The 15,051-nt window shown below is 50.0% G+C and overlaps 1 protein-coding gene across 1 annotated transcript in view; it reads left to right on the plus strand.

The window, feature by feature from the left end:
* BIN3 (bridging integrator 3) overlaps positions 1–15,051 on the plus strand; it is a 41,438-nt gene that overhangs the window by 17,902 nt on the left and 8,485 nt on the right. The window contains exons 4-7 of the mRNA XM_075523458.1: positions 106–167; positions 4,207–4,343; positions 4,672–4,712; positions 14,377–14,518. Of these exons, the coding sequence (XP_075379573.1) occupies positions 106–167; positions 4,207–4,343; positions 4,672–4,712; positions 14,377–14,518 (382 nt within the window). The remainder of the gene's footprint in view (positions 1–105; positions 168–4,206; positions 4,344–4,671; positions 4,713–14,376; positions 14,519–15,051) is intronic.

Here is a 15,051-nt window from a genome sequence, read left to right on the forward strand (position 1 = left end):
CAGAAGCCAGCATATTCAGCCCGTAAATGATTTGTTGCACGTATGATACACTTCGGTTTGTTTCTTTCCAAGATTCAGACTTTGCCTTGTTCTCCCATCTTTCAGATTGGAAGATCAGACCAAAAAACTTCAGAAGGATATGAAGAAAAGCACAGATGCAGACTTGGGTATGTGACTGTAGGATACATAGACTGTGAACTTGGCCACAAAGAGATGAAGTGACTTTCTCAAGATCACATGAGTAATCTGTGACAAGTCTGGAAAACAAATCTAGATCTCAGTCCCACTCAGTTTGCTTAGTTACAAGGCCATCTGCATGAGGGCTGCCGAGCAGTATCTCAACCAAGGGAACAGAAAGCATGTTATGGGCTTAGTCCCTATCTCTTGAGCTGGAGCTTGCTGTATGGCCTTGGACAAGTCACGTTCTTTTCTTTGCCTCAGTTTCTGCAACCAAAAAAGTGGAGTAATTATTCCAGTTCTCATGTCAGGCAGGCAGGAGCAGTCTCCAGCTGAGCCTATGGGTCGAGCACTGCATATTCACCTACTTCAGTCGAGGGCATCTTATGCTCTCTGAAGCCAAAGGAAGGTGGGATGAGGCTTCGGGGGCTCTGCAGAGCACCACGTAGGCATTGCTATACGTGTTTCACGTATGAACTGCTGACCTAGCAGGAATCCTCATTCAGGAATAACCCTGCTGGTTCCCTTGGTGGCTGCTTGCTTTGGCTTGACCTCGTGGCAGTGGGCGATGTAGGAAGCAATAAACAAGTCATCTCTGCGTGTACCGCCGCAGCTGCCTGCTGCTGCCTGCGTGGGGTGACATCTGCCCTTCAGGTGTCCCGTCCCAAGGCACGGCAGCCCCTGCCTGCTCCATTCATAGCTTCTCTAGTAGGAAACCAGTGTGACCGCACCACGTGGCGCAGGCTTTAAACGAAGATGGGAGAGAGAAGATGGAGCGATCTGGCGGAGGGGAGCTGGGAGAAGTGGATTCAGTGGATGCCAGTTATTGAACCGAGCAGGGCAGCCTGCAGAAACATGCAGCAAGGAGCTGTTTTAAACACAGATGGTTTTTCTCAGCATGTGGTTTGGAGTAGTCCCTATTTGTACCGGGCCCCCACAGCTCCGCAGCCAAGGCAGATGCACCAGCGCAAACAGGTGTGGGCTGGACTGGTCCAACACTCATCTCGTGGGAGTTCGGTTCACAGAGGGGCAGGGGAGTGGGAAGGAGCCCCACCGGGCGCTTTGCCAGCAGGAGGGCTGGCAAATTTGGGGCTTCCCATGATACAGGCTCTCACCTGTGTGTACGTCTGTGTGCGTGCTCGGATATTGCCAGACATAAACACGGATCCCGGCTCTTGCCTGCGCTCTCCCACCCTTCCCAGCACCGTGCTGGCAAGCGCGCGTGCTTGCACAGGGAGAGCGGTGGGAAAGGCACCAGTAACCGGCACTGCCAGGACTCCGTTCCAGGGTGAAAACTGCCCTTTCTGGGGACTTTGGTCATTGTCAGGGATCCTTGGTAAGTTTTTCCTTGTTAAGGATTCCCCTCCCCTCCCTTGCAGTGGGCGTTGTTTATATGGAGCATTTCAAGTCCCAGAGGAGCTGTGGGAGGACTTTCTTTTTCCGTTCTGCTACATGGCAGAGTCACAAATGAGCCTTGGCCAGATCCAGTAAGATCTGATTTCTCATTTAAAGGCATGAAATCCTGAGTGTAAAGGAAGATTTTGAATGTGGCCTGGTGAGGGATGGCTGAAGGAAAAGGAGGTAGATCTGATCAAGCACTGAGGACTGCTTTCCTCACCTGGCAGTGCCCGTTCCTGAGAGGAGATAGCTGTGCTTGCTCAGCCAACATCCAGCCCCCATATCCGACGAGGATGGCAGCGTATCAGCGTTGTTGTGTCCTCCTGCGTGTCTTATTTCTTCCACTGTACCTCTGTGCCGAGGGGTTTGATTATTCACTGCCTGCAAAGACTCCCTAGCAGACTGGACCTGGTGGCTCGAGTCTCCACCTTCTGCCAAAAAAGGCTCAGATCAGAACGAGACCGATTCCTCCGTCTGCATGAAAATGTTCCTGCGAGGCTCGGCCGCTGCCCTGCCAGCTGCAGCAGCATGGCTGGGAACAGGGTACGGGTTATTAGCAGCACTCTCTGTCCTGTGGCTAAAGATCACTAACCCCCTTCCCCACCCTCTTTCCAAACAAAATATGATCTTAAGGAGCAGGAGGATGTGCTTTAATTGGAGACAAAAGCTCTCCTGTTGAAATGAGATGCAGGTGACCCACTGGATCACCGTGGCTCAGTTTTGCTCTCTGGAGCGTGCCTGGCTCTTCTCCACTACTTTTATTGCGATTCAAAAAATCAGTGACTCTCTAAAGTCACTTCCTTTAATTGGCGTCGCGTCCCGCGTGCTTCATTAGCAAAATGCAGTACAGACCCTCCTGAAGCCCACCCCGAGGGGCAGGCGATGCTCTCCTCTCCTCTCCCACGTCAGTGATGTGCCTGTGGAGTTTCAAGGTGGGGCTCACCACCGGGCACGTGGAGGTGGGACCAGGGGGTCCCAGCTCCCTGCACACCAGTGGGGACGCAGAGCGTGCTGGGGTCTGCAGAGCTGCCTTGGGAACGGCAGAGCCCACCACGGCTGCTTTTTCAGAGCTGTACAGGTGAGGTCAGCGATGCCGGGAAAGCGCTCGGCCCAAAGTCTCACTGAACGTGCCTGAAAAGCCCCGGTTTCTGGCCTCCCAGCACGACCCCGCTGCTCGCCGCAGCTCCCCTCGCTACAGTACACTTTCAGTCCTCGCCTTACGAAGGGAAACTAATTTTTCTTCCAGCTGAAGGAGTTCTGCCATTCTTAACTCCGTCCCATTTTGGCACAAATCCTTCCTCAGATGTGGTCACACATATGGATTATATCCCATCTGTTTAAAGGTTTAAATGCCTAAACCCTTAATGTTTGGATAATAGACGGATACGGTAGCTTTGTTATTCCGTAGTTAGCGTCTCGTTCTGCATTGAGCTTCCCAGCTATTTAGCTTCTGAGCTCTCTGTATAATTGTGTGTAACCTTTAAATCAGAATGTTTAACCCCTTGATTTATGATCTTAAGCCCCATTATTCAGATGACTTTAACTTCTGATATCTGAGTGAGTACAGTAGGAGTCTTTCCAAAGCTCATCTGTAGCACGGCTCAAGCATCTGGCTTTCTGATCTTAAACTGGAATAACTTCCAGCAACAGTGCTGACGAAAAAGAACATTTTTTTTTTTAGTACCCGTGACTTTTTTTTTCTTCTTTATTCCCACTTATATTGATGCTTGCCTTTTTATTCATCTTTTTTTCCATTCTGTACCTTAGCTATTTTCTTCCTCTTTTATAGTGGTCCTGTCATAGGGATTTAATTTTCCCTTTGAAGACCCAAGCGTGTGGATGGGAAGAGAGATGTGTCTGATGGAAAACAAGCAGAAGTGCTCGGCGAGGCAGGAACTGCAGCCCATCAGTGTGTGACCTGGTGTTTCTGTATTTCTTGGTGACGGTCTCAGGGTCTGAAGAGACTTCAGCCTTTGCATTTTCCCCTGGTTTGTGGGGTTGGTCTCCACGGGCAGAAAATTTAGGCTCGTTGAGGGAAAGTGCTTAGCCAGCTTGTGTCTCTGCTGCTTGTGTAGTGCCTATTTTGAGAGTAAAAGAGAAACCTCGTCTTCCAGTCCTGTCAGTCTGGTCCTTTTCCACCAGCACTAAATCCACTTCAAATATATATTTTTGTAAAGCCATTTGAAAGACTTAATGGACTGTGATTTTTCTCATTGTGGAAGAGCTGTAGTGAGACTGAGAATGACACTTAATAGTCTGTCGAGAAAAGACGTATAAAAAAACCCATCTACATTTTTTTAAGAGAACAGTGCTTTTGTTAGTCTGGTATTATTTCTGGCAACATCACAAGCCGTACATAGGAGTGGTTCAAACTTAACTTATATTAAAACAGTTCTCTGGGTGTTTACGTGAATGAATTGGTGGCTCTTTCTCTCAACCAATGTTGAATATCTTCCTGGAAAGTTGTGCTAAACCCTCCTCGGTGGCTGAAGTCCCTGATTTTTGCCCACGGTCACCCTTTGCAGATGCAGGAGCCAGCCCTGGCAATGAGGGGTTGTGTGGCCGTCCCACCAGGCAGCTGCTGAGACATGACCCTCTCTGCTTTCCTTTGCATGCTCCTGTGGCCCACAGCCATGTCCAAGTCAGCTGTCAAAATCTCTTCGGACCTGCTGTCTAACCCCCTGTGTGAACAGGAGCCCAGCTTCCTGGAGATGGTCACGGCCTTCGACACAGCGATGAAGAGGATGGACTCTTTCAACCAGGAGAAGGTGAATATGGATTTGGCTGAAGAAGGGGAGACCAGGGTGTGCCGAGGTGCTGTCGGTATCTCCTCCTTCCCTTTGTGTCGTCATCTCCAAGATGCTTCCCACATGAATTTCTCTATAATCTTACTCTTCTTCTGACTCTGGTTGTACTGGGGATTTCAGCTCATCCCGAGCACATGGGAGAAGTTTGCTGTTTTTTGGTTAAAGGGCATTGTGGTTGTGCTCAGAAGCCCACATCATCCTATGGTAGGCACTGTGCAAACATGTATCGTTGTGCAAACAAGCTTTTTCAACAAGCCTGACATATAATCATCCCTTTTGCTTTCAACAGGTGAATCAGATCCAAAAGACAGTCATAGAGCCTTTGAAAAAGTAAGTACCAACGTTGCCTTATGAGCCATATCGAGTGTTTGTCATAACCGTGTACTTTAGGGATGTGTATCATCGAAAGAGATGTTGTCAGGTTAGAAATCATCCCTTCCTGAAGAGGTAATAGTTCACATCCCTGTGACAAAATGGCATCCTCCTCGCTTTACAGCTGGGGCAGGGAGAGGTGGGGTGGTTTAGCTGAGTCCATACTCTTACTCTGTGGCAAGGGTAAAGACCTCTTGTGTCTTAGCCTGCCATATGTCTTTATCTGGACTTTAAAGAACACCTGAGGTGAGTAATACTGCATGCATTAAAGCATCCAGCTTCTCTCCCTTTATATGTTGGTTACTACCAACAGTTTGCTCCATCCAAAGGAGAAAAATCGACTGGGGAGCTCCCCTGCGGGCAGCAGGCACGGACAGTGCCATCCAGCCCAGGCTGGTGAGTATTTAGGTGTTTGAACAAAAGTTTCTTTCCTTTGGAAATTTTCTAAACAAAAAAGTAGAAGCTTGCTTTTAATGAAAGCTCTTTTGTGTTTATAAATAATATAGCCATGCAGGAAAGAAGGAGATGTTACAGAGCTGTCGTAGCTAGGCAGTGAGCGGGTGGGAAGTATGGACAGAAAAACACCGGCATCCCCCGTCCCGGGCTGGTAACTGATCCAGGACGGGATGTCTCAGACCCTGGAGAAGGTCTTGCAAACCTCTGCAGGAAAAGCTTCAGACCATACGTGGTCTGAAGGGCCAGCGTGGGGTGCACGCGGAGGGGAGCCCACTGCGGAGTCACGCCGAGAGCCACCCTGTCACGGGCAGGAGAGGTGGCAGGGAGCGTGCCGCAGCCGGACCTCGCTCCAAACCGTGCCTGTCCGCTGATTGCACGGCTTGGAAATAAATCCTTGTCAGAGAGCGAGAGCCGGAGCTGTTGACAGTATTGTTCAGGGAGCAGGTTTCCATATTTTCCCCCGTTCCTTGCTAACTGGTGCCGTAGGGTGCGTCAGGACTCAGTCATGCTCGGCACCGTGGCAATTTTGTCACCTAGGTCTCATCTGGTGCAGTTCCCCTCTGTCTGCACAATTTCCACCGGCGTTAGCAGCCATTACCAGTGTCACCGGCTGTACCCCCTAAACATTTAAGGAGTGCTTCAGTTGCTATACCAAATGTCTTCTGAAATCCTGAGATTTGCTATTTTGTTACAAGAACAGAGCAAGCGAGCGAAAATAAAATAAAATTACTTTAATATGACAGTAAGTGTTGCAAATTGCTGAATAACAATTTTAGTTTAGGTTTGACACAGGGTAGGCTTTTTTTTTTTTTAAGTTGTTGTTTCTGCCCAAATCTGAAAGTAAAATCTCATATACCACTTAGTGCATGAGGTTACAGTGTGTTTCTATCCGGGGGATGTTTGGTGACTCAAGTTTTACCTTGGTCGTCTATCCACGACCAGAAATTCTTGATTATTTAGAAAAAAAAAAAGAAAGAAAGAAAAAAATCCCAGGCTTGTGCTGTAGAATTGTGTTGCTTATTATCTAGATTGTCCTCATGAAACATACATTAACTTTTTCTTCCAGCATTCTGTTAAAATTGGAAGAAGGGCTTGTGTCTCTGAAATCTTCATGTTGGTTTTTTTTTTTTTTCCCCCAACTTGTGTTAGTTGATAAAATGAAAGATAATACCTTTCCCTGCAAACCTTGCCTTGCGTTTTAAACCCTGGGCAGTGTATGGGGCCGTTAATTAAAGACAATAAAGCCATTTCCACATCACCGACGTCTTATTCTGCATTTGTGCAGTGTTTGGCTGCTGGTCTAGATGCTGCCGTAGCACAGACGGTACAGAAGGGGAAAAACCCTTTCCTGTTGCTTTGGGTTTGAGGCAGCTATGCAAGATCACGTTATATTACTCCTACTGTAGTGAAATATTGGGGAAATAGTGGAGTTTTGCAGGACGGGGAGGCAGTTGGTTTGTTCTTCCTTGGCAGCAGCGCAGTGCCTGGGAGCGCATCTCACAAGGTGTAACGCTCAACTCGCCGGTTAGCAGCCCAGTCCTTAGTTAAATGTAAGGGTGTTTACTTCAGTGTCCCGGCTGCTTTCCAGTCTTGGCAATTCTCTCCAACTTCCTAAATTTCCATTGGACTTGAATATGGTATTTTTTTCCCTTCCTGCCCTTTGGCACCTGCAAAGAGTTGCTGCGTGCTCTTAAACAGCTTATGTTTCATGCTCAGAGAGGCTGCATCTCCACGCCGAGCAAAAAGTGTTCCTTTCCTTCCCTCTTTCTGACTCTCCGCGAGCGTAGGTATGTGCATGGCCGAGTCGTGCAGCCAGGAACATTTCTAAGGAGCCCAAGGGTCCATTTTGAGGCTAATGAGATGCAGGAGAGAAATGCAGAGCTTGCACCTCCCCTTGTCCTGCTGGCAGATAAACCCCAGCAACGTTTCTAGGATAAAAGTTTCAGATTAATGAAAGCTGCCTTGAGGAGCTCTTCTTATTTCCAGTTAGGTATTGCTTCCCCTCGCAGAGACAGTCCTCCCCAGCCTCTCCCAAACTTGCTTTGACCTAGAAAAAGGCTTTTGCTACAACAGCTGCACTTTATTACATCTTCACTGGTGGTCTTTTACAGTTTATTAGCCAAAGAAACAGATAAGTATAATCCAGGCAATTATCATTAGTGGTAATATATTGTAATCAGAGGCACATGTGCAGTAAAATCTCCATTCAGTTGTCCAGGGATAGTAGGTTTCAGACAAATATTGGAGAATTTGTTAAACCATGTAGAAGAAAGCGGTAGTAGATTTATAGGGGGGTGGAGGCTTGTATTGTTTAAATCCTTCTGCTTCTGGGGACGTAGGGTTATTCAGAGTTTTGCTTTTTGAGCCACAAGAAGCCCTTGGCTGGGAATCACTCATTTAACTTCGGGGAAGGAGCAAAGCTCTAATGAGAATATTGCATATTTCAGCGTGTGGGTTGGGCAGGGAGCTGGGGTGACTGGGAAAGGTCGGGAGGGATCTGCTCTCCTCTTTGGGAGATGCCTGCATGCATTCGCACCAGCTCGGTGGATTTGGGGCAAGGGGGGAGAAAACCAGCTGGTTTTTACTTCACCCTTCCAGTTCTTCACTCTGGCTTGGGTGAGGAGTGAGGTGTATTGGCTGGATCGGGGATTGGCGATAGGCTGTGTACTGTCATCTTAGTATTACAGATTGTGTGTCAGTATTTAAGGAAGGAAGCAGCTTAAATAAGCCAGGTGGTTTGGAGATTCGCGGGCTTTAATGCCTTTCACGTTTGGAGCCGATTTTTGTTGCCGCAGGGTCTCGAGTTAACAAACTCTAGCTGTCTGAACCTTCCAGAGCGTCGGGATGTCGTGGTCACCCTGGCACGCTACCGTCCCCTTGGCTCGGACCATACCCTGCTCCTGCAGCCGAAGCCGAGGGGCTGCTGCAGGACAGGGCGAGGCTTTGGCAGGGGCATCGCAAAGGGTGCTGCCGCCTGGGTGCCACCAGCCGGGGCTGGGTGTCAGGTCCCAGAGGTGCAATCCGGGAGCCGTTCGCAACAGATTGATGTATAAACTCAATTAGAGCTGTATGTCTGTAAATATCTACCAGCGATAGCAACCGGTACTTGGCATCCACGGAGCAGCGGGGGCGGGGGGGCTGCTTCTTCTCCTTCTTCTCCTTCTTCTCCTTCTTCTCCTTCTTCTCCTTCTTCTTCTTCTTTTCTTCTTCTTCTTCTTCCCATAACCCTGCCATTAACGTGAACCCTCGAGCTGCATTTCCTCCCCGGCAGCCGAAGCAGATAACCGGCCTCGAGCAGCCCCAGGGGTGCTGGGGACCGGAAGCAGGAAAAGCCGCTTTCATGTCCTTAACAAGCCCCTAATGAGGATTTCGTGCACAAAGCTAGCCACATGGCTGCCTGGCCCCCTCCCGCCGTGCGGGGCTCTCAGCCTAATCCCCAGCTCGCTGCTTTTTTGTACCGTCATCTTCATTTCTGTTCCTTTTCGCTCTAGTCGGAAGGGCTGGTTTTAATTTCCCCCTTCCTGGTGGGTGGATGGGCCCACGACGGACGTGTGGGCACGGGCTGAGGAATGGCAGGCATCCCCAAACATAGCCCAGATGCTTCGGCCTCGTGCTGAGCCATCCTTGTGCCTCTCCAAACTTCCTCCTCATCTCATCCGCCGTCACTTTCTTTTGCATCTCATGCTCCCCAGCTCTGTTATTCCTTTTTCCCCTGTCCGGTGCCGGCCGTAGCTCCTGTCTGCTTTCGTTATCCAAGCCGTTTTCCCTAAAATAATGCCATAGGGAAGAGCTCACGTGCATGCCAGCCTAGTCCAGCTCACAGGCCTGCCAACGGGAGTGCTTGAGACATTTGCAAACAGGGAGAAATAAAAGTTTTACCATTATTTTTCCCTGTGCCAGAGCCCTAGCACCTCTTTCGCATTGCTGACGCTAAAAACGGGGGCTGGAGGAAGCCGCAGGGTGAGGATCGGGGATGCATCGGGGCAGGCAGCGGGGATGGAGAGGGAGAGGAGAAGACGGGCTGCTCGGGGACCTCGCTGCAGGCAGGGAGGTGATGGGATGGTCCCGCTCCTCGAGCATCCCCGCGAAGAGCCGCTCGCTGGGCTCGCCGGCAGCCTCCCGCCAGAGAGGGAGAGAAGTTTTCAATTTTCAAGCACCAGACTTGTCAGCTGGGCTGACTAACGAACGAATCCGGCAGCGACGGGAATCCTGGTGGCACTTTTATCTTCCGTGGCAGCGTCTCTCCAGCCCCATCCTTTAATTAAGGGAAGCTGAAGGGAGGCTGGCGTGGAGACAAGGTGGCAACATGATTTATAATTCAGAGAATCGGGTGATTTATTTATTTTTTTTTTCCAGGGCTAAACTGTCATCCTAAGAGGAGTTCACCAGTATGTTCCCCCTCTCACCCCCCCCAGCAGCGGGGATACAGTAATTTGTATTTTCTTTTCGTTATCCCTGCGTATCTCCCCTCACCTGCTCCTCTTAAGCCGCCTGTACTGTAATCCCCGCTCAGCAGCCTTGCCTAAAAAGTGACAGGGAACAACGGCAGCTTATTCTGCAAGCTGCTTTCGTGGCGGGGGCTCTAATGCTCTGTGCTGCTGTTTTACCTTCACTTCTGCTCTGTGCTTTTAGCACCGTACCCACCAAATTTTCTTTAAGTCGGCTTCAGTTTGCTTTGCTTTGTATTGAAAAAGAAAGTGTCGAGTAACAGAGGGCGGCCCTGGGGATTTGTGAGTGGTTACGGCTGTCAGACCCTCTCATCCCCTACAAAAGCAGGGTCTGGATGGAGCGTACGGTGGAGGATGGCGCTGGGCTTATCGATAAATACCCACATGTATTTCATCTTTTCATCTGTGCTTCTCGGAGCGCTTCGCAGCAGGAGGAATCGTTGCCCTTGCTCCCGTGTGCGGGGGGAATGGGTGGGTGAAACGACCAGGGTTTGCCTGTGAGGCTTCCCTGGTCTTGCTAAAATGCTAAAATTCTGGGTTTAGTTGTTCGGAGTTCATTTCCAGAGTGGCTGATACTGTTTGGGTGTTGCTCACCACCCGTGGCATTAATGACGGTCCTCGTCCCTTGTCCGCTGGCACCACTGCTGCCGGGAGGGTTTGCGATGCTTAGCCCAAGGCTTTGGAAAAGATTTGAGATCCTCGTGGGTTGTTCTTGCAGGGCTTGGGAGACTGAGGGATGTGTTTGTGGATGGCAGGAGCTTTTGGAGGGTTTGTAGATGGCCTTTCTGCCAGGCTTTCCATGAGGAGCATTTGTAAATAACATGCATGAGATATTTGCGAAGACACTGGGGTGACATGTGAAATGCAGCAATTTATTAAGTCATCAGAATAATTTGGCAGTGGCGGTGTATCTCCCTATCACCCTTGACGGGTGTTTACCACCCCTGGCACTTGGCTTGAGATCGTATTTCTGTACACACGGGGAGAAAAACCCGGGCAGGACTTCAACGTGGGCAAGAAACCCGCTTTTCTCTGAACTCCAGGGGAATTTCAGAGCTGCTGGGTTAATAGGGAACTCACGCAGAGTAATTCCTTCAGGAGCCGGAGGCAGCTTCACCTCAATCCAGATCAGTCCAAGGAAGGAGCATCCTTTGCTGCTTGAGCTGAGCTAATCCTGCGTGAAAATTAAACCACAGGTGACTCACGGGGAGAGCTCGGGCGGCATGCTGGCGGAGCCACGGCTGGCCCGGTCCTTGCTGGTCCTTGAAGGACCACCACACCGAGACAACCTCAGTTGCCACGTGGGATTTGCGAGCAACTTAGAAATCCCCGCGCCGCTTCGCTGCTCGGCTGCGGCTGCTCACGAAAAACTCAAGTGGCTTCCAATTTTGTGGCTCGCAGCCCTTAAAACCCCTCGAGCGTCTCTGGGGGGCTGGTTTGAGCCCCCCGCACACATCCCTTGGCAACCCATCACTTTACGCTGATGTTTCCACTGCCCAGGCTGGAGCCTGGGGCACCCGGAGCCGGGAGGCCATGCCCGGCACGGCTGCGGATCCGGGGAGCTGGCGTGGTGCGTTGTGTTAATGGCAGCTTGTGGAGCTGAGCCCCCCCTCCCTCTGAAATGCAGCGTATAATCTATGCATTAAAAGTCCTTGTGAGACAGTAGTTGCTGTGCCTACACAGTAACAGCCTCTTCAGATCCAGCGCTGTAGCTATTTTTTTAAAGCGCTGCCGGAGTACAGTGTCCTTCCATTACGGGCTGCAAAATCGCACCGAGTTGATACTAGGAACAAAAAGGGGGGGAAAAAAAATAAAAATCAAGGCTTTTTCCTTTTTAAAACCAGATTTAACTTCAAAGTAAATGGAAACTGTGTCGCTAATCGTCTTCTGCGTTCTCACTTGCTGCGTTTCGGAGCTAAAGGGTTCGCTCTTCCCCTGCGGTAGCGAGTTTGTAAGATGTAAATGGCTGCGTGCTAATTCTCTGGTGTCTCGTGGCTCTTTTAATGTACGAGCACCGTGGAAGTGCCGAGCATGGGAGAGCGTGCGAGAGAAAGGGCTCAAAAGCTGGGCCATCAGAAAAAACCCAGCATTTAAAAGCTAGTGTTGGGTACCGACGCAAGGCTTAGCATTTTTGAGACATCTTCTTGATAAGCGTTTTCCAAGAGTTGGTGGATGCGTGGGCAGCGACGGCCACATCCAGGCCGTGCTGGGGGCTCGGCAGCTCCGGAGGGAGCAACCACGGCTCAAGCGTTTGGTGCACAGCTCCCTGGAGATCAGGGAAGGGAGGATTTCCCAGCCCCGGGCCGTCTCCTCCAGCATTTCCCGGACCCAGAGGTGCGTCGTGGAGGAGCAGCTCGTGGCGGAGGAGCAGCTCGGCTCGCCCCCGTAGTCCTTAGTGAGCTGCAGCTTGCTCCTGCCCTGCTTTTGGGTGCCATGCAGAGAGGTAAGAGGTTGTGTGCCGTTTCCAACCCCCCACCCCCACCCCAATCAGGGATATAACACAAAAATAAAGCCGAGAGCCGCTGGCCTGACGGGGTCCTTCCTTTCCATTGCCAGCTCATTAATAATTGGGAGAAATTTCTGCAGAAGCTGCAACCGCAAGCTGCTGACATTAAGCGTGCGCCGTTGGCAAAGAACGCCTGTGCTTTTATACCGAGGAGACCTCTCAACCTGGGTAGCCCTTCCCTTCCTCCGTGCAGTCCTCGCTGCCCATCCCTGTTTCCCTAGCCCTCACGGCATATTTTTGGACCTTATGTAGAGGGAGGAGGTATTTTAGCAGCAGCCCATAGCCCAGGAGATGGTTGAGTCCACGCTCGGAGCCCGGCACAGCCAGGACCCGTAAGCCGCCGCGGCATTTAAATATAATGGGGAGCCGTGTGCGAAGGTTACCATAAAAAGCAATGTCAGGGCAGCAGCATCTGATCCGCGCGCGGGCAGCTGGGCGGCAGGGTGACGCTGGGCGAGCTCCCTGATGACTTTTGCAGGTCGCTCCTCGTGCCGCGGCCCCAGCTGCAATATTCTCTTGCAATAGTCTCGGTCAGAAGGAGAATATCATCGGGTTGAGCACATGAGAGCCTTGCTGGTCATGCACGGACCGGCCCTGGTTATCCTCGGCCAGCGGGATTTGCGAGAACACGTCCCCGCTTCACCGTCTCGGTGAGGGATGCTTGAACACAAATGCTTGAACATAAATATTTCCCCTTCCCCCTCACTTCTGGCATTTGCCCTTTGCAAACTGGTAAGGCACAGGGACAAAAGCTTTGCCTCTGCACCCGCCGGTCCGGCACATTAGCACCCTCCGGGGCGAGCATGGCAGCGGAAAATGAGATTTTAATAGGGGATGGAGTGGCTGTGCAGGGCTGCGAACGCCCGTGGTTTTGTTTGAACCCGAATGCCTCTGTGTTAGCCCCGCATCTGATTACATCTAAAGCAAATTACAGTCGTAAAGTGAGATTTGTGTTTTTCTTTTTGCTAATGCCCCCCAGCCTGGATTATAGGGTTTTTTTTTTTTTTTTTTTCAATTTAAAGAGATCAGAATGCTGTTTGCTTGCCTCTCAGAAGTGAAAATCATCACCAGGCTGTTTAGACACATTTTTCAAGACCAGTTCCTGGCCTTGGCCCCCCAGAATGACCCTATAATTTGTGGAGATTAAATTAATATATCCAGAGGTAGTGTGACCCATTTCGTACGAGCCCATAGCCCAGCACCAGCGCAGTCCCCACCGGTATAATTTGATTTACTGAAATTTGGGAGACAAGAGCAATGCTCCAGTTTCTGGCTTTCCCTCTTCTGTCGCGTTCAAAAATATTCTCTCTTGTCTTCGCCGTCAGATGTTCATGTTTCCTCAATTTGTAACACATTTTAATAATATGAATCTTCCCGTAGCCCGGCTAATTGTTGGCTGCTGTTAATCCTTCTGTGTGGGGTACAGAGCTCCTCTTCAGCTGGGCAAGCCTTGCTGTACGGCAGGCTGAGCTTGCAACGCCAAAAATTGCCCGAAAAAGCAAAAGTTGCTGCAGTTAATATTTATTTTGCACTTCATATTTATTTTTCCTGGACTTTTGATCCAACTCCTCTCCCTGCTCATTCCCTTTCCAAACATGGCGTTGGGGAAAATGCCACATTAGGTAACTATATATGGGGGAAACGTTGTTTATTTTTTCTTTTTGGTTTGCTCGGCGGAGTTAACAGCTTTGTTTTCTGCAGCAGTTTCCGTCCCCCGTCCCAGATAAGGCAGCTCTCCATGTTCTCGAATACAGCAGCTGGAAGAGAGGGGGAAAACTGTTAAAAATAAAGAACTAATGGTAAAAGCATAAGGGCTGGCAGGAGGAGTCAGAAGCAGGTTGGGACCTTCAAAGTACTTTTACCAGGCTTTGCAAAATTGGCTCGATTTTTATTATTATTATTATTTAAAAACACACCCTTTGACACATGAATTGACCTTCACAAAAAAACCCCAAGCTTGTGCTTCTAGCTCTCCTCTCAAACACCGTACCCTGGCAAGGCTTTGCAAATTTTTATATATAACTTAATCCTTTCCTCCAGTCTCGTGAAAGATCGCAATGAAAGATTTGGTGTTTGGAACGGGCTTTGTTTAAACCCCAGGGTATTTTTGGTCTGAATCCTGAATTATTTGGGGATTTCTGGCCGGGAGATTGCCTTGGATGCTGCATCCGACCAAGATATCCCACCCAAAAACCCTTCCTATTTTCACCAGGTTCAGCAGCGTGTTCCCCAGCCTGAACATGGCAGTGAAGAGACGGGAGCAAACGCTGCAGGACTACAAGCGCCTGCAGTCCAAGGTGGAGAAATACGAGGAGAAGGAGAGGACCGGCCCTGTCCTCGCCAAGCTGCACCAGGTACCGAGATGCTCACGGACCCAAATCCCAAGCAGGGTCAGCGGGAAAACCCCAGGGTTGCGTCCCAGGGCTTGGGAAGAGCTGGGAAGAGCTTATCTCTTGGTGTTTGACTTCCATGCCAAGCCCCCGTGAAATAAAACATTTTGGGTTTACGACCTCTTTGGGAAACGACCTCTTTTATCGACGTGAAATCGCCACGTAGGGCGCTTGATAACAAAAACGCGAATTACAGCACCCGGCGAAGGGAAAGAGCCAGTTTTCCAAAATAAAATGGAATAAAAGCCACGGGAGCTGGGGATGCTCGGAGGAGCAGCCAGCCCTGAGTCGATGCACGGGGGGTTTCCCCCGACCTCCGCGTCTGAGCAAGCAGGTGGATGTGAAAAGGGGAAGATCAGAGCGTTTCGAGGCTTTATGTTTGCCACCTGTTACAAAAATTCGTCTTGGAAAATTGCAGTAATTGGTTAACAGGAAGCTTTGCCAGATTCTTTTCTCTCTCCCAAATTTTAGCGAAATCATGATTTTTTTCTTTTAAA

This window comes from Mycteria americana, chromosome 23 (assembly GCF_035582795.1).
Source record: "Mycteria americana isolate JAX WOST 10 ecotype Jacksonville Zoo and Gardens chromosome 23, USCA_MyAme_1.0, whole genome shotgun sequence".
Taxonomy (NCBI): Eukaryota; Metazoa; Chordata; class Aves; order Ciconiiformes; family Ciconiidae; genus Mycteria; species Mycteria americana.